Genomic DNA, 19398 nt, shown 5'->3' with positions numbered 1-19398 from the left:
TCATAAATTGTAGCAACAAAAATTAATCTGAACTATTACAATGTGCATTTAAAATGTAAATAGCTAATTAAAACGATATATTTATTTTTCAGATCAGAAAATCTCTGTTTAAATGTAAAATAGTATATTTCCAAAACTCTCAAATTATTGTCAAGAAACAGAAGGTTGCCATTGTTTTTTTCTTTTTCTTTTTCTTTTTTTGTGTGTGTATTGTAGCCAAGAATGTTATGATATTGAACAGAAATTGATTTTCAAAAATAAATTAACACTGAAAAATGTTTTGCTGGAGTTAAAAATGTGACATCTAGAACTTGTCTTCATTTTCAAAATAATGTATGCATTAGCACGTACAACAAATACCCAGCTACAAAATACAGTTATTTAATTCAGTATAAAAACACAATTCACCTCATCTTTGACATTTAAGTGATTAGAAAACTCATAGTTCAGCTCCACAAAACCTATGGAATCAGTCATGATCTGAGAGTGTAGGATATAAGCAGATGAAATGTTAAAGATCTGACAACAGATGGCGCCAATGTAAAAAGATTATTATGCATTATACTATTGATGATTAAGTCACTATTGGTAAGTGTACAATGTGCTTGCACATATGTCATTATAATTATAAATAGCATATTTACTCTTTTATTAATGTTCTTATGAAAGGAATGATTCATCAGTATTTCACTGGTCCAATTTTAATAAGTGATTTAAAGTAGCCTATATGAATGATAAATAAACTGAATACCTTGTTTTTAACATGATTTTCAAATGTTTTCCTCTTGATCGCTCTGAAAATCACAGTCATTTGGCTGATGGGTTGGTAAGCTGGCTATGTCCTCAAACACATCCACATAGGTGTTAAAATGCACTCCTAGATTTAGGAGATTCTCAAGCTGCTGGATCCCGCCGGAGACAGAGGTGTTCGGGAGACTCTGGACAGAGGGGGATGTGACCACATCTCTGAACGGTGAAGGGGCCTTCAGGATAAACTGTCCTCTGGACCAATCTGCAGCTGAAACAGTGGGGAGGGGGGGTATCGGCTCAGTAACTGTCATAACACAATTTAAATTTGTATATTCACATTTAACAAAATTAATTTCTTAATATTTCAACTGGATAGTCAACGGTATCAAAAGATAAGAAAGTAAAGGCCTTCCTGGTTTCCTAAAGCACAGTCTGACATTTGGAAGGCTCTGGTGGTGGAGAGACATTAAATGGCCACTAAATGGCTATTGTTTTTTTCTTCTAGTACTTAGATGGTATCTTCTTCTGTTTTCCTCTGGCTGCCATTAATATAGATTCTGCTAGACGTTTTGTGTTTTCTGACTTCAAAGCGTGTACAGGAAGGTAGCTAGGCTGCCCTTTGCATGACGTGCCCAAAATGATCATATCATATAAATCATAATTTTGGAGTCGATTCAAACAAACCAATTATTTTGGAATGAATTATAGTTATTTCATTTGAATATTGACAAAGTGCTGGAATGGATACACTGGCAGTCTCAAAGATGGAATTTTGAATTAACATAGGCCTATATTATTAATGATCCAATTAGAAAAATAATAAAAATAATATCATGCTGGCAAACTAAAGTACTTTGACAGTCATGTAAAATATAACCTAAATAAAGACATTTGGAAGGCTCTGGTGGTGAAGAGACATTAAATGGCCACTAAATGGCTATTGTTTTTTTCTTCATTTGATCAAACCACAAGATGTCACTATTAGTTCGGGTCAGTGTTGTGATTAACTAGAAAAAAAAGTTATTCAACTTTCAAAATAAATTCTTATTTAGTTATATTTTTGGATATAAAGAGTTGTATAATAACTAAAGTGCAAAACCAATATTCGCCCTACTTTTATAAACAACTTTAATTTGGGTGTCAGATAAATGAAACTGCACATGTGTCCTTGCCTTCAGGTGGATGTTCATCTTTGTCACGTGAGCTGATGAGGGACAGTTCTCTCCCACAGTCAAACTCTGAGCCGGTGAAGGAGCAGTGACTTTCACTTTCTGAAGATGTCTCTACTGGCCCGTCTGTGCACGGCTTTATGGGACACTCTCTGAAAATCTGATAAGGGTATCCCTTGTGGTCCTGTGGGGTGTTCAGTTTCTCAACCTCATCTGCTGAGAGATGTTCTGGAGGGCCTGTCAGATCAGGAGCCAGCTTTCTCTTGAAGAACAGTTGGGATTGACGTTGCCACTGGTTAATATTACCTCCAGATGTTCTCTGAAGTTTAGGAGATGGATTATGATTAGTTTGAGGTTGCATGATGGATTGAGAAACTATTGGATTGCCGTTCACCAGTTCTCCACGTTCATCCTCCTTCTTCAGCTGTAGGGTCTTCTTCACATCGGAGTATGTGCTGTCAATCTCATAGTACTCCAGTTCACTCCCTCCAAAACCTGAGACATGACAAGAAGGCCCGCTTTCAGTATAGCTTTCCACTACTCGCATAGAATCCCTTGGATTTATCAGATCTGGCTGCTTGCTGGCTTCATTTGACACATTTTGAGGACGCTCATCAGCAGGACTTAAACTAAATCCCAGGTTATCCGTGCCGTGCTGTTTGCTTGGCGGCATGAGGTAGATTTGACTCCTCTTTTCGCCCTCACAGAGTTTGCCTTGTCTTCTGAGGATAATACAGAGAACTAGGATCAGAAGAATGAGGACAATGGGAAAAATGACTGCTACAATCCATACAGGGACTTCGCTCTTTTGGGTTTGAGAACAGGCCTCGCTGTGGACGACATCAGATGAGCAAGATCCACACGAAGACACATTGTGCAGACAGATGCACCAGTAGTCGTCTTTGGAAGAAGATCCACAGTCACTATCATTCCAGCAGGGCTCAGATAGACAGGAATCATTCAGACATGGAGTCAGAACACAGTGGTTTGGAGAAACGCAGTAGGTTTGGAAGACAGGCGGGCTGGAGTTGGCATCGACTATCTCATTGTAGCCGTTGTATGACAGGAGGTGGCCGTTGAATTTGATGTATTCCACACATCCTCTGAAACCTAGAAAACCAAGAAAAGCAACATAACCAACCAAATATAATTTTAATATATGGGTAAATTGGTTATGAAAACTAAAATGAAAAGAGTTGTTTCATAACTGATAATTTTTGCAACACTGACACGATTAACATCTGAAAAAATAACCAATGTTCAAATTCTATTCTATAATAGCCCTGCTTTTGACAATAAAACTTGCAATATTGTATAACCAACTAAGCAACAAATCAGAGGCAATCTAACCTAAGTTCTGGATAATCTCTGGGACATCTCTAGATTCTTTCAACGGAGCAGAGCCCAGAAAAATGGTCTCCACTAAGAATGTGGGGTGAGTTATGGTGCCATTGGTGGTGTTCACTACAGGCCGTTCATCCAGAAACAGAGACATGTATGAGCCTCTTCTGCGCAGATGAAGAACATGCCACTGTCCATCGGACACATTTCCCTCTATTGAGAGCTCCAGTCGCTGACCAGATGTGACATTGGTGAACACATACAGAGGTTTTCCATCTGATATCTGAGAAGGCAAGAGAAAACATGTTCTGAACTGAACTGGCAGATTTATCAGACAACACTGACAAAGTAGTTCAGATATTGAAGATTTGAGTTTATCGAAGGTGTTTACTGTTGTGTAACATTAATGTTTTGCATGTTTCATATTTCAAAAGTATAGCCACAAGACAAAAACAATATGTGTTTTAACATGATTTTAGTGTGAAAAAATTGCTTATTAAGCTGTTTTCCCGTTCTGTTTTAAAATAAAAAAATTTGTTTGTAATTTTTATATTATTCTTTCTTTTCTTTTTTTCTTTTTTATAAACTTAATGTAAAGCACTTTGAATTACCATTGTGTATCAAATGCGCTATTTAAATACAGTCACCTTGCCAAAATCAAATGTTACAGTTTTGTGGCCTGAACAACATAACAATTCATCTCTAAAATGGCTGTAAAAAATGAACAACTTTACTAATTAAATAATACACAAGGTTTAACAGAAGAAAGATTAAAAAGTGCTTTTTTATAAAATTATAAGCTTCACATTACATTCACTGCTTTTTAATCCTCTGAAAAACTGTCCGCTTATACTTTCATTGTAGATGCCTCAACATAAGCTCAATTTTCCTCACAAAGTTGAAATGATTTTATTGATGAAAGTAACATGATGCTGCATATTCTATCAAATGAGCTTAACTTGAATTGAATAATTAGTAATAATTCAATTGAATTCTCCAAGAGCTCACCTGAAGTTTTAGATGAACGGTTTGACACCAGCACACAACCAAAACACCATTTCTTCTGACAGTCCTCATCTTGATCTCAACACTGTCAAATCCCTGAAAATCTCCTTCTTTCCCATCCAGGATGGCTTGCAGTAGCTGGTTTCTTCTGTAGCTTTCCTTGACAGCAAACTCAATGTAGGCCTCCCCGTTGAGAAACAATACATGCTGCTCAGCCAAATCTATCAGAAACAAAATGACATTCACTTTAAGATTTTAAACGTTGCACTATAACAGAAAACAATAAAAGAAAAACAAGAAATTACTCATGGCACAGTTGGGTCCTGTGAAATGGTCTCTACATTGGCAGTGGTGGTGCGACCATCGGTCTTGACAAACTCCTTCATTCAAACACACTGTGGTTTCACAAGGAGGAATATCTGCTCGTGGACATCTGATAATCAAAAAGAAATAAACTGAAACATGGCATTATAATAGAACTTCTATAGTTATAAAGAATATTTTGAAACTGACCTATCAAGAACATTCTGGGATGCCAGAGATTTTAAGGAATCTGGACTGAAGTTGTTCACGTGCATGTTTCTCATACAGCCAACAAAGTCATGAGTCCTGATCTGCCTCTGTAAAATGACATCAATGGACTTTATGCCGCCAAACGTCATGTTATTTGAGCTCACTTCCAGAGTCCTGGTTGTAAATGTAATTTAAAGTTTCAGTTACATGAGTTCAGTAACATAAACAAATAATAGCAGTTTGTAATTATGCTTACTAGCATGTTAAATCTGCAACAGAAAGGTGAGATTAAACTAAATATTACCTTTGGGTTCCAGAGGCACCATTTTGCGACAAGCAAAAGCCTTGCGGTTCATGGGGAGAGCAGTTGTCTATTTCTAGAGAGGCTATCTGAGAGACACAAAAGCATTAAGCATGTATACCTGCAAAATATCTCAAAAATCTTTCACAAAAATGGTTTGATTGATTCCTAAGACTGAAAAATAACCGTGTATGGGAATCACGTACATTTCCAGTTCTTCTTACGGTGATGTTGTGAAAACTTCCATCAGCCACTATCTTCCCTGTTTCCAATCTTATCACTCCAGATCCAAGATCATAAGACAGCCACAGTCTTCCTCTCACAATTTCAAGGGCCAGGAAGTCTGAAGTTGATGGGTCACCATGGTTGTACAAAAGCAAAGCGTTTTGCTGCACAGTTGCAAATTCCAAATAGATGAAGTTATACTGTGGATCCAATGGAGGAAGTTCTATGTAAGAAATTTCCTGAAAGCCATAACTGTGCTCTTCACAGTTGACTCCACTCACACCTAACAATAAAAGGAATGTCAGACATAATCAGAAATAAATATATTCAATGATATCGTTAATATGATAATTCATAAACTGAATTCAATAATGAATAATGCATTATTCATACTTTTCTAAGTAAAATTATATATTATTATCACTTCAAATAATATATATATATAAATAATAAATTAAGCTTAATACAACATACTCTTAATTTAAAAATAAATAATTAAAATAATATAATATTAATATAATGAATAGAAATTAATATCTCAAATATATGCCTATGGTCATTATCACAAAATCAGGTCAGAAACTAAATCATATAAGAAAGAATATATAAAAAGTTACATGTAGACAGAAAAGTTCCTCTTACCAAATGGACACTGGCAAGAAAAGCCAGTTAAAAAACTGGAGCAGTTGCCATACACACAAGGGGAGGAAGCACAGTGGTCAACAATACGATCACAAAATGTTCCTGTAACAAAAATAAGTGGTTAATTAATTTACGACAAATCCATTAAAACTAGACAGACACACAAAAAGTGTTTCTTCACAAGTATATGACCATACCTTCATAGCCTAGGCTGCAATCACAGATGAACCCTCCCTGTCTGTTCCAGCACGTTCCTCCATTTAAACATATCACCGTTTGACATTCATTATCAACTATAGTACAGTGCGGTCCTGAGAATCCATCTTTACATTGACAAAAATAAGTTCCTGGATTGTTATAGCAGTTTCCCCCATTTTCACAAGGTTCCTTGGCGCATTCATCAAAGTCTAGTTCACATGCATCACCTGTAAAGCCTGCTGGACAAGAGCAGTTAAAGATTTCCACAAAATATGGAGATACAAATATAAGACTAGAACTTTCCAACACAGCAACTTCCTGACTGATGTGAATGTTTCTGTTGCAGGTGGCACCATTATGGCAAGGATGGAGCATACAGGGGTCGCTGGCTATTTGGGATATAGTCACATTGCTTTGCACTTCCAGTAACTTTTTATGCATGCTTGATATTCCTCTTGCCACCTCTCCAGTTAGATACTGACTATTGTAGCTTTTCACTGCAGCCAGAAGCAGCATTTTATCTCCTTGCAACTTCATTCCAAACACATGTGTTTTGGATGCTTGTAGGTTAAAGAGGCTATCCAAAGCTTTGACAAATTTTAAATACTTCAAAGACAGAAATTCCTCAACAGTAGATATAGAGATGTAGAACAACACGCAGTTGTCCAGAGAGACGTTAGTAAAGCCTTTGTAATTGATGTAGATGCTGTTGTTGACCGAAGGGTGAAGCTGGTCACTTGCTTCGACTGAAATATTATAAGTTGCCTCTCCTTGGTATGGGGAGGACCACAAATTACACATCCCGAATGGGAAACTAAACATCCTAAGTGGCCTGTTTTTGATTGTACAATTGAACACATCCAGTTCGTCCTGATCAGTCGGTCTAACATTTCCGATTAGTCCTCCTGGGAAGGAACTTCCATAATATTTCACCAATATATTAATGTTTCTCTGGAGCGGTGCATTGTCATTTTCATCAAGAACTTTAATATGAAACAAAGTGGTGGAAGACACTGGAGGCTTGCCAGCATCTTGAATCACAATATGTATATGAAAAAGAGGATTGCGCTCCCGATCAAAGGGCCTCAAGGTGAAGAGAACGCCATCAGATGTAAGCGAAAAACCTTCAGTAGGTCTCATCATCCAATATGTGAAAGGACCTTGATTTGGAGGAAGATCATCATCTGTGGCTGCTAAAGTGGAGACCAGAGTGCCAGCAGGTTGGTTTTCTCGGATAAACCCTTCAGTGGTCAACAGTTTGGGAGGATTGTCATTCACATCAGTGATGGCGATTGCTACCTTAGTGCTTCCGGTTACAGCAGGAGAGCCCTCGTCAACAGCAATGACCGACAGGTTATAGATGGCCCACATCTCTCTATCCAGGTGACTGTTAACCGAAATGACCCCACTGACTGGGTCTATAATGAAGGAACTATTGATATTTCCATGTTCTATGCCATAAGAAAACCTGCTCCATTCTAGGATCACATCCCGGTCCACCGCTTTGACTTTAGTTATGGAGGTCCCAATCGAGATGTCCTCTGATACTGCTGCGGTGTAAAGCATCGACTCAAACTCAGGGGGATCATTTTCATCTAGTATGTGTAGATATATCAATGCCTCATCAACATTAAATCCTGTAATGGCCCCTCTGTTTTTTGCCAGCACCCGTAGGACTTCATCATTTTGGAGACGATTTTTCAAATCTTTTGAGATATATATTATTCCTGTATGCTCGTCCAGCACAAAATTAGCTTTTTTACTTTGCCCCGCAAGTACGTAAAACACTTCTCCATCAGGCCCTTGGTCATAGTCTATGGCAACAACCCTTCCTATTTCAGTTTGTGGCAGCAAAGCCTCCGACACCGTGAAGTTGTATAGATGTTTTTGAAAAGCAGGGATGAATTCATTGAGGCCAGCGATCTGGATGTGTACATGGGCAATATCAAACAAATATGGAAAGCCGATGTTGGTGGCCTTGACTGTAAGTTCAAAATGCTGATTCTGCTCATAATCAAATATCCCTAAAGTGGAGATAGTGCCATTTTTGGTGTCCAAATAGAAGAGATGGATGTCTCCTGCAATAAGTGAATATGTGATTTGGGAGTGAATTCCAGTGTCAGCGTCATTCGCCCAAACCTGCAAAACTGAGGTACCAATTAAAGCATTTTCTGAAACGGTGGCAATGTAATTAGTAGATGTAAATACAGGAGGGTTATCATTTAAATCTTTCACATATACTATGATATTAAGTCTCTCCATCTTGGGATGCCAGCCTCCATCCTCGGCAATGACGTTTAGATGGTGAGTTTCGAATTCCTCGAAGTCAAGCGTTTTAACCAGCATGATCAATCCTGAAAATTGTCCTATTGAAAACAATCCATTTTCATTCCCACCATCAAAAGAATAGGAAATAACACCATTAATGCCAACATCTTTATCTTTGCCTTGGATTTTCCCAATAACGGAACCAATGGACAAATCTTCTGGAACAAAAAACTCCACTTTGCTGTTAAGAAAATGTGGCGTGAACATGTTCTCATGTGTAACCTCAAAACTGATTTCAATCTGTGCAGAAAGAGGAGGAAGTCCTTTATCTTTGGCAGTGATTTGAAGTGTTAGGATGGTGTTAAGGCTATTTGCTAAAGTTTTATTTACCAGCACTCTTCCGCTGTTATGTTCTACCTCAAAATATAGAGATCCATTGCCAGCACTATTAAAGTACTCAACACTGTTGTTCATTTCAAGAGAATCTTGATCTACTGCAGATATCTGGATTACTTCTATTCCCACATCCAGGGTTAAAGGGACTGGTACTAAAGGCCTGAAGGGTAAAAACGAGGGTGGGAATTGATTATGTCGTACTAATGTCACTGAAACAATGCTAGAGCTGTTCAAAGGAACACTTCCGCAGTCTGATGCCACAACTGTGAAAGTAAAATTTACAGATTCAGATTCATGAAGAACAACCGGCTGTTTGGTTGAAATTTCCCCAGTTGATGCATTTACCAAGAAAAGTTCATTTGGTGGGTCAACGAAGTAGAGGATTTGGGCATTCTCACCAAGATCCCTGTCAGTAGCACTAATTTGTAGAAGTAAAACTTTGTGCATCTTCATCTCAGGGACAGTGTGAGTGTAAAGCGATTGATAGAAGAACGGTGTGTTGTCGTTGACATCTGTAATGTCTATGGTGACGTCTGTGCTGATGCTCCAAGCAGAATCATTGGCGTTAACCTTCACTATATAATGATCTTGATCTTCTCTGTCCAAAGGATGCAGTACCAGTAAACTGCCAGTGATTTTATCAATACTGAATGGAAACTCACCATTTTGGCCCATGATTGTATATTCAATGACAGCATTTAGACCAACATCTTCATCTGTAGCAGTTATCTGAATGACTGAAAAACCAACAGGAGCATCCTCAGGAACCTCTGCGATGAAAATCTGTGAGAAACGAGGTGCATGATCATTTGTGTCAAGAACTACAATGATAACTGCTGCAATGGCTGAAAGACTGTTGTTTTCTTTATCAACAGCCTTGAGGGTAAGATTGTAATATGGTATTTTTTCTCGATCCAAACGTTTTGTTAAGAAAAGACTGCCACGAATTTTGTCTATTTTAAATGCACCCTTAGAGTTACCAGCCAAAATGAAGTACTCCACCTCTGCAAACACTCCAGAGTCGGCATCGGTGGCTAACACATCACACACCCTACTTAAAGCCAAGTTCTCATACACTTCACATTTGTAGATGTTTTGTGAGAACACCGGTGGGTTATCATTCACATCACTGATATTCAAATTAAGTTCAGCATATGATGAAAAAGGCGGTATCCCTGAGTCTCTGGCTTCAACTATTAGATGAAAATACATGTTGGTTTCAAAATCTAAGGGATCCTTGACAGTCAGCTCACCAGTGCTGTGGTGAAGTTCAAAAACCTCCTCAAAGTTTCCAGAGGCCAGATAGAAAGACACTGGTGCATTTCTTTGTGTTTCTGCAGTGACAATAGTCACCAGGGTCCCTGTGGGCGCATCCTCAGAGAGGACGTCCTTATAATCTTGGACTGCAATATGAGGAAAGTATGTATCATTCTGGAATCTGACAGTCAAGGTTGTTGTGTCCATTTTTGGCAGATCTGCTCCATCCTGCACATGAACTTCAACTGTGATATCATTTCTTCTCTTCACAGAATCTGTCATAAACACTGTTCCTGTGCGAGAGTTCATGGAGAAGAGATGGGCACGTTGGCCATGAAGAGAAAAATTTAGTTTTGCGTTCAATCCAGCATCTGCATCTTTTGCCATCACTGTGCAGACCACTGATCCTGTAAAATACAGAAAAAAGTAGTTTATTGAAACTAAAAGGCAATGGTCTAAAACACTGGATAACTACTATTAAGGTAATCACAATAATGTACATTCACCTTTGGTTATCAAAGCAGGAACATTAGCCACATATGGTCCATAAAGAAAGGACGGGAAGTGATCATTCACATCCTCAACTGTTACTGAAACAACAGCTGAACTGGAAAGAGGCTTCGTTGGATGTCCGTCAGTGACAGTCACCAAAAATTGGTAAAAAGCCACTGTCTCTCTGTCCAAGGCACTTGTGGTGAATAAATCCCCAGATGTTTCATTGATAGAAAAAGGAAGATCTAGGCCCTCTAAAGAATATCTGCAAGTGAAATATAAGTTAAATATTTACACTCAGCTTTGTTATATTACACAAACTCATATCAGTGTTGTTCATGTTAAATTAAAATGATAAAAAAATGGCTTTTGGTAATTGTAATAAAGCTGAAATAAAATAAAATACACATTTTATACAAAATTTTAACTTAAAAAGCTTAAATACATAGAATATATAAATAACACTAAAATAACACTAGCTCATACAGTATATGACAAAAACATAAGTTCTTTTTACTGAAAATGCTAATATTATGGCCACATTATTTGAAGTTCCCAAGATTCGGGTGGAGCCTACTCATCCAGTCCTGTCAATCACTGTTATGATTGTATATAAGCAGCAGTCATGGTCCGTTCCAGAAACAATTCTTCTGGCATCCCTCCACCCCTCCTCTAAATTCCTCTCTTTTTCCTCCACACCTTACCATCATAAGTTCTTTCTCAGAGCTCGAGTCAAGCCTCCTTTGCGGACAGCAATCCAAGTTCGTTTACCATTATCTGTCAGGACTGAATGGGCAGGCGAACTCGTGAAAGTGTAATTATCAAAATACCTTAGCTGTCCATTGGTACCGCCATCTAAGTCTGAAGCTGTAACTCTCAGAAAAGCAGTCCCAACAGGAGAATCCTCGAGTATGTGAGTACTGAATGACTCACTGTCAAATATTGGAATGTTGTCATTGACATCATCAACAACAATAACCAAGGTACCTGTGCCTGACAGTGACGGAAATCCTAGAAAGAATGGACAAAGAATTTAGAACAATTCTCTGAATATGTACTTAAACTTGGGATGCACTGATTAAAAATCTGTTTGACACCAATAAATCAATAATTATTTCCCTGTTAAGGCTGATAACCGGTATATGGCAGATGCTAAAATTAAATAAAAGAAAAATAAAACATTAAAACCATAAAATAAATAGTTTTAAATGCTACAAGTGAATTTAGGCATCACAGCATTATGGTGTACAGTATGGAAATATTCATTTTAAGATTATTGTATTCCTAGAATATCAAAGTAACCTACAAACTAGCAAATTAACTGGTTATATCTAATGAGACATTGCAGTAAATGAGACAAATGATTACCTGAATCCACAGCAATAACTTTTAACATGTATTGGCTTTTCAGTTCTCTATCAAGATCTTCTAAGATTTGGAACGTTCCATTGGAACGAAGCGAGAAGAGACTCTCATCATTTCCTGATTCTATAGAATATGTCAGCTGACCATTAACTTCATCAGAATCTTCATCAGAGGCATGTATCTACAAAAGACACATTTCACATCTTCATGAACCACTGAAGAATATATTAAAATTCAAAGAGGAAAAACAGATTCAGATTCTACTGAGACAAACTTTTACTAAGGAATAGAGGGAAGTCTTAAGCTAAGAGTAAGGGCGGGGTTGACCTCGTTGCTATGGATGATGTCAGCATGCTTACTATGCACACAGTGATTGGCTGATTGTCTCTGTCAGAGATTTATTCATAGAAATATTGTAGAGCGCAATATTATGTTGCCATACTCAAATAAAGGTTTAAAAATAAAAATGTTAATTGCCACATTCAAATAAAGATTTTAAAATGCAGGCTAAGTGTCACCAATTAAACAAGTATATATAGAACACCTGAGAAGAGATGATGCAAACCCCTCAGAAGGACCTCAGATGATGCCAACCCTAAAACAACATACAGAACTACCAAATTTTGCTATAAGTTTGATTGCATCATATAATAATTGCTGCTAATCGTGTTCATCGTCTGTTTGATTATGTCTTTAATGGATTTTTCCATACATTTCTGCCATATGTACATAAACTGACAGTCACCACTGATAAGCTACTACTAAATATTGTAGAAACTAAATTTTCTGTAAAGTTGCTTTGCAACGATTTGTATCGTAAAAAGCGCTATACAAATAAACTTGAATTGAATTGAATATGTTCAGCTAATTGTCAGCCTCTTACATGTGTGCTTAAACAATGCAAATGTAAAAGAAAACCAAACTGGACGCAAGACCAGCTATTACTTCATGCCCAACTGGTTAATGAAAACAAGGATATAATCTAAGGAAAATTTGGAGTTGGGATAACCACCAAAACAAAAGGCGATACCTTTTTAAAAGCTCTTTATCGTCAAATGTTTCTAAAATGTTTACGTTCCGAGGCAGACAGCCATTTTTGGATAGTTTGTGGTTTGGTCTTAGTGGCTTAAGAGTCCCCTTCACTACTCCTAACGTTTCACAGATTTAGGAGCTAGTTTTATCACTAAAAGACTTTGTAAAATACTCTTAGAACAAAAATTTTGGAGTTAAATTTAGGACTGACACGCCCATTGTTTTTAAGATTTTCTCCTAAATCAGCGAGTTATGAGCTACTTTTAGCCTTAAGATGTTTTGTGAATACGGGCCCAAAAGTCCAATTCATATTAAGTACCTGATGGGAGTGCTGCGAAGAATCTTCCCCATTTTCGAAGACATGTAATGTCAGTGATTCGGATGAAAAAAGAGGAAAACAGTCATTAACGTCCAGGACTGTGATGCTAATGGTTGCTGTGGCAGACCTTTGAATATCTCCCTGGTCTTCTGCTATGACAAAAAAGCTGTAGAAAGGCTTCTTCTCACGGTCCATCTTGTCTATCACTGAGACCACACCTAGAACAGAGTCCACCATGAACCCACTCTCTGAGACAGAGAACCGCACCTGCCCATTTGACCCAATATCTTGATCACTTGCATTAACTCTGAGCAGGCTTGTTCCACGAGGTACATCCTCATATACTGAAAGACTGTAGGAGCTTTGAGTGAACTCTGGATTGTGATCGTTCTCATCCTCAATAAGGACTGTGAGGTTCATTGAGCTGAACAATGGAGGAACACCTTTATCTTTGACATTCAATGTGACTGTGAGAACGTCCTCGGTTTCTCTGTCCAATGGCTTCTTTAGGTACACAACCCCAGTCAAACTATTTATACTGAACGGTTGTTCTTCTGCACTCTCAACATTGAAAACAACTTCACCATTAGATCCAGCATCAGCATCTGTGGCCTGTATAACCGTAACGACAGAATGAAGAGGTGCATTCTCTGGAAAACTAACAGTACTGGGGGTCGTGATGAGAGGGGAGTTGTCATTGACATCCAGAAGATAGATGGTAACATCCACTGAGGTTGTGAGTCGAGCCTCTATGGGTAGAGCATGATCACTGGCCTGGACAATGAGGCTATACATAGCATTTGTCTCTCTATCTAACTCCCCTCTAAGACATAGAGCTTGATGCTGGTTTATAGAGAACTTGCTCTCAAGATTTCCAGATGTCACCATCAAATCCACTTCTCCATATATACCTGTCAGATACAAGAAAAAGAGCACCTGACATAAAACATACTTGTAATGAAATGCCTGAGCAGGTGATAATAATAACCAGATTTACATACAAAAGCTAGGTATTTTAGAAAAAGGCCATAATGTAGGCCAATTATAGGAAATAAACTTCAATCCCTGATTTATTTATTTTTTTTGCTATAAAGTATGCTCCTATCAGTGATCAGAATCCTAGAAAAGAAGGCCAAAAAATTCTGAAAAATAATCTGCTAAATATGTACCGAATAAACTATGGATGATGCACAGATTAAAATTCTGGCTGAAATGAACATATTTATAATTATTTTAATGTTGTGGCTGATTATCAATAAATGGCTAACATTCAAATTCTCAATATTTTGTCTGAGTAACTTAAAAATAAAACATTAAAATATAAAATGCTACATAGGCATCACAGCAATATTACATACAATATGAAAAACTGATATTAATTTTAAGATTCATTAAAGATTGCATTTAACAGCCTTACTGAATTATCAGTGTTTTTTAAAGATTATCTTGTGTTAGATGATGGCAAAGGTGATATTAATAATCACCAGATTTACATCCAAAAAGTTTGCCAATTTAATAAAAGGCTTGATACAAATCCAAAAAGGACATTAACGTTTTGGTATAACACCTCTAGACAACATATTTCCAGAACAAATGTACAGAACAAAAATCTCTATAATCTTGATCACTCTTATTACTAAACTTGTATGTAATCCTGAGCATCCTCATCAAAAACTTCCCCAAATGGGTTAAAAGGAACTGTGAATTTCACTGTGTACTGAATATGTGGAACACAATATGCTTTCTCCTGAACCTGAAATAAGAGAAGCCAAGACAGGGGGTTCTCCATTATTAGCAGTTGCTAGCATCCCCAAGAGAGAAACCCCTATTCATCATCCTGAGACTGAAGGAGAACAAAGAAGAAATGACGTAAGATTTAATGAGACCTCTTCAGCCAGTTCTGCATTTCCCAAAGCTTTTCAAATGTGTGAACGTTGAGGTTGTGCTTGAAGGCAAATAAAAGCTATGACCTGTACCGCCCATTGTGCTAATTCTGTATTGAATAAACGTATGTGTTGCTACATGTCTCAATTTGAGATTGTAAAACCCCCCAAAAAAGACAAAATATTTTCAAAAACCAGGTTTAAACCAGAAGATACCAGATGTATGATCACACACATGATCACATATTCTACAGTTCAAAAGTATGGGGTTGTTAAGCTTTTTAAAATGTTTTAGAAAGAGGTCTCTTCGCCAAGGCTGCATTTATTTGATCAAAAATACAGTAAAACAGTAATATTGTGAAATATTGATACAATTTAAAAGAACTGTTTTCTATTTTAATATGTCATTTATTCCTGTCATGCAATGTAGAATTTTTAGCAGCTATTGCTCCAGTCTTCAGTGACACATGATTCCTCAGAAATCATTCTAATGTGCTGATTTGGTCCTTAAGCATTTATTTAGTATAAGCTGTTTACAAGCACCAAGAAATGTAACAATCAAAAATCATTCAAATAATGTACAGGTCACCGTTTTGGCCATAACAGTATTCACACAAATTGTGCCATAAGATTGCCTTTTCAAATCTGTTTAACAAGATACCGTGACTGCTCTGAGTAATTAGTCATCTTTTTAGTTGTCTTTAAAACTTAGGAAAGATATATATATATATATATATATATATATATATATATATATGGTAGTGTATGTAGTGCAATGTTACCCTCATCTGGATCTGAAACATTCAGATTTAGGAAGCACATTCCAACAGGTGAGTTTTCTGGTATGGAGGCCGAGAAGGCATTTTGGCTGAACACTGGTGGGTTGTCATTGACATCGATCACGTTGAAGTACACTCTGACCCTGGTGAGCTCACTGTCCCCCTGCTGAGCTGCTACAGTCAGGATGTAGTAACGCTCCACCTCAAAATCCAGAGCACGGGACAGGAGAAATTCTCCAGAATGTGGATTGAGAAGAAAAAGACCATCACCATCATCCTCCTGAACAGAGTACACTGAGGTTTCATTCTCCTCACTATATGCTGTCTTCACATGTCCCACAATTGTTCCTATGAAGGTGACAGACAAAGCTGAATTCAAGTATTTTAGCAAATACAAGTGCCCACGAAAAAGATTAGACAACATAGAAATAATATAATATTAAAAAGCAATGCTCACCAGGTGGTGTGTCTTCCCGCACTTCAAATGAATACACAGATTTGGAAAAGGGTAGCTGTGTAAACCTTCTACTGCGAAGTGGAGCTAAGCCTGATCTGCTTGTATATGGCAGAGCTGAGATGTTGAACCACTTCTTTTCATTACTATTCTCCCTCTGTGTCCGTGGTGAACTGTTAGAGCAAACACCATAGAAGAAAATCTGTGTGAACAAAAGAAGGAAATATTTTACTTATAAATTACATTAGCCACTTCTGGGGGAAAAAATATCATAGCAAAGGTGTGGAGCAAGAAACATGGAACAGTTTCATACATTAAATCCCACATGACATGCAGGAAAGGGCTCTTTGTGAGAGACCTTTTCTAAAAGAGGCAACAGTACACCTTGATTTGTGTAAGGTCTGTGCTTTGAAAGCTCTCCCCTTACCACAGTATCCCACGCCAACCTGAATATGTTTCTTTATTTGGGTTCCCCAGGTACCTGCTTTTGTTAAGCTCTAAAATGTCAACTTAGATGTGGACAATCTGGTATCCAAAGAGAGGCTTGAGGAATAAAATGGAATGTTCTAATCCTGTTCAGCTGAACGCACCATAAACTTTCACTTATTTTTAAATAAAAAAAAGCTACACCAGGTAATTCTCACTTGTTTATTTATATTTGTATTATTGTTAAATTAAGAATAAATACTGTAATTAAGTATTATATCTATATATCTATATATATCTATATATATATATTACCTCGCTACACAAATAAGAACTTTTCTCGGACATAAAACATATTTGAAGATCCACTGGATCTTTGTATGCGCCATCTCTCTGTCCAGTGTGCAGTGTGCAGTGTGTGTGTGTGTGTGTGTGTGGCTGATAGATTGTCCATTTGTCCTCCTGTGCTGTGAGCCTGGGACGATTTTACTGGCGCTTCCTGTTACACCGCATCTGCAACTGTAACGCCAAAAAGCGCAGGTAACGTTTGTAAACTAATAATTCATACAGGTTTGGAATGACATGAGGGTGAGGAAATTATGACAATTTATTAGCAGTAAATTTCCTGCATTCTAGCTCAAAATCAATGCTTTAAGTGCGTTTCTATGTGAAAATGAATGCAATCTATCATTTATTTCTGTCCTGTTTTATTTATTCATTTATTCACTCCAATTTAAGGCCCTATAACCCAGCAAAACATTCTCGGGGGAACTCGTGGGCTGGATGGATTTTTAACCCCAGTTCAGCCCTGCAGGCAGGTGCTTTTGTCCAGATATGATAATAAGAAGCTCAAGACACTATAGTAGCAGCAGCAGCTCAGTGATGTCAACATGGTGGAGCTTATAAGAGGGCGGTCATTCCAAACATGAATTTCTTTCTTCTGACATGAAGACGATTTGAGAAATTAAAGACATTTTTGTCCATACAGTAGAAATCAAGGGTAACCAAAATGGGTTGGTAACATTCTACAAAATATCTTCTTTTGTGTTTCACACAAGAAAGTAAGTCATACAGGTTTGGAATGACATGAGGGTGAGGAAATTATGACAATATATTAGCAGTAAATTTCCTGCATTCTAGCTCAAAATCAATGCTTTAAGTGCGTTTCTATGTGAAAATGAATGCAATCTATCATTTATTTCTGTCCTGTTTTATTTATTCATTTATTCAATCCAATTTAAGGCCCTATAACCCAGCAAAACATTCTCGGGGGAACTCGTGGGCTGGATGGATTTTTAACCCCAGTTCAGCCCTGCAGGCAGGTGCTTTTGTCCAGATATGATAATAAGAAGACACTATAGTAGCAGCAGCAGCTCAGTGATGTCAACATGGTGGAGTTTATAAGAGGGCACAACCAGCTCTATGTAGAATGAAACATCTATTCTTTAAGACGGATATGTCTAGAGTCAACATTATAAAAATGCTAAGCAAAAGCGAATATAGTGAATATAGCCTACAGCGAGTGAGGCACAGATCAAGCATGTCTTTTTAGACATGCTTAATAAAATAAAAATGCCATTGCAAAATGGTGTCAACTTACAAAACCATACATTTGAAAGCATCTTGGTTTGTACTGTTACCACAAGAGCCCAAGACACGTTTTCTTTAAAGTAGTTTCAAATCTAATTTAAAATCCAGAGGCACTTTCTTTGCTTCACTGCTTTGTCAATTGCAATCAAAAGGCTCCATTTACCAGATTATTCAAACTGATTACAAACTTAACTATCAACTGCACCCCTTAAGCGCCCTCTGGTGGATCTAGAAACAGTCTGCCTTTATTTTTCTAGCCTTCACTCTTAAAAATAAAGGTGCTTCATGATGCCAATAGAAGAACCTTTTTGTCTAAATGGTTCCATAAAGAACCTTTAACATCTGAAGAACCTTTCTGTTTCACAAAAGGTTCTTTGTGGTGAAAGAAGGTTCTTCAGATTATAAAAAGGTAAGAAAGAGATGGTTCTTTAAAGAACCTTTGACTGAATGGTTCTTTGTGGAACCAAAAATGGTTCTTCTATGGCATCGCTTGAAGAACCTTTTGAAGCACCTTTATTTTTAAGAGTGTTGAGGTGTTTGTTTCTGGTTTTTTCCCCCCATCTTCCAGGTATTTGACTTCAGGTCAAGCAATTAATAGTAAATTAGGTCGTACTGCTTGGTTTACAATTGAGCTATGACAAATATGAAGGTTAAGAGCTTGTCTATTGTGGACTTGTCATTTCCCCTTGAATATTATAGCAACAGATAAATTCATTTACAAGCATAAATATTATGCTTATTTGACCCTCTAACTCTAGCACTTTCTATTCTATTTTAATTCTACTTTATCTATATTTATCTTCTTTTTTGTTTTATTTTTTATTTAAAAACAAAAAACAACAACAAAAAACTAACAAACACTAGCTTTCTATTTTTTCTATTCTATCTACTTGTTTTTCTTTGTGTGTGTGTGTGTGTGTAATACAGTATATGTATGTATGTGTGTATATATGTATGTATGTATATATATATATATATATGTGTGTGTGTGTG

General features: G+C 37.2%; 1 protein-coding gene across 1 annotated transcript in view; it reads right to left on the bottom strand.

The window, feature by feature from the left end:
- Window positions 1-365: 365 nt before the first annotated feature.
- LOC107587941 (protocadherin Fat 4-like) overlaps window positions 366-19398 on the bottom strand; it is a 20389-nt gene continuing 1356 nt past the window's right edge. The window contains exons 2-18 of the mRNA XM_016275914.1: window positions 16393-16562; window positions 15939-16283; window positions 13274-14184; window positions 11926-12103; window positions 11388-11568; window positions 10572-10822; window positions 6144-10472; window positions 5947-6048; window positions 5286-5587; window positions 5083-5168; window positions 4779-4952; window positions 4571-4698; window positions 4269-4486; window positions 3270-3543; window positions 1923-3029; window positions 752-1012; window positions 366-461 (exon numbers count right to left, since the gene is read on the bottom strand). Coding sequence (XP_016131400.1) covers window positions 771-1012; window positions 1923-3029; window positions 3270-3543; window positions 4269-4486; window positions 4571-4698; window positions 4779-4952; window positions 5083-5168; window positions 5286-5587; window positions 5947-6048; window positions 6144-10472; window positions 10572-10822; window positions 11388-11568; window positions 11926-12103; window positions 13274-14184; window positions 15939-16283; window positions 16393-16562 — 8998 coding nt within the window. The 3' untranslated portion in view covers window positions 366-461; window positions 752-770. The remainder of the gene's footprint in view (window positions 462-751; window positions 1013-1922; window positions 3030-3269; window positions 3544-4268; window positions 4487-4570; window positions 4699-4778; window positions 4953-5082; window positions 5169-5285; window positions 5588-5946; window positions 6049-6143; window positions 10473-10571; window positions 10823-11387; window positions 11569-11925; window positions 12104-13273; window positions 14185-15938; window positions 16284-16392; window positions 16563-19398) is intronic.

The sequence above is a fragment of the Sinocyclocheilus grahami genome, unplaced genomic scaffold (assembly GCF_001515645.1).
Source record: "Sinocyclocheilus grahami isolate Dianchi unplaced genomic scaffold, SAMN03320097.WGS_v1.1 scaffold6.1, whole genome shotgun sequence".
Taxonomy (NCBI): Eukaryota; Metazoa; Chordata; class Actinopteri; order Cypriniformes; family Cyprinidae; genus Sinocyclocheilus; species Sinocyclocheilus grahami.
The sequence above is the reverse complement of the archived record's forward strand: the minus strand, read 5'-3'. Positions and strand labels throughout refer to the sequence as shown.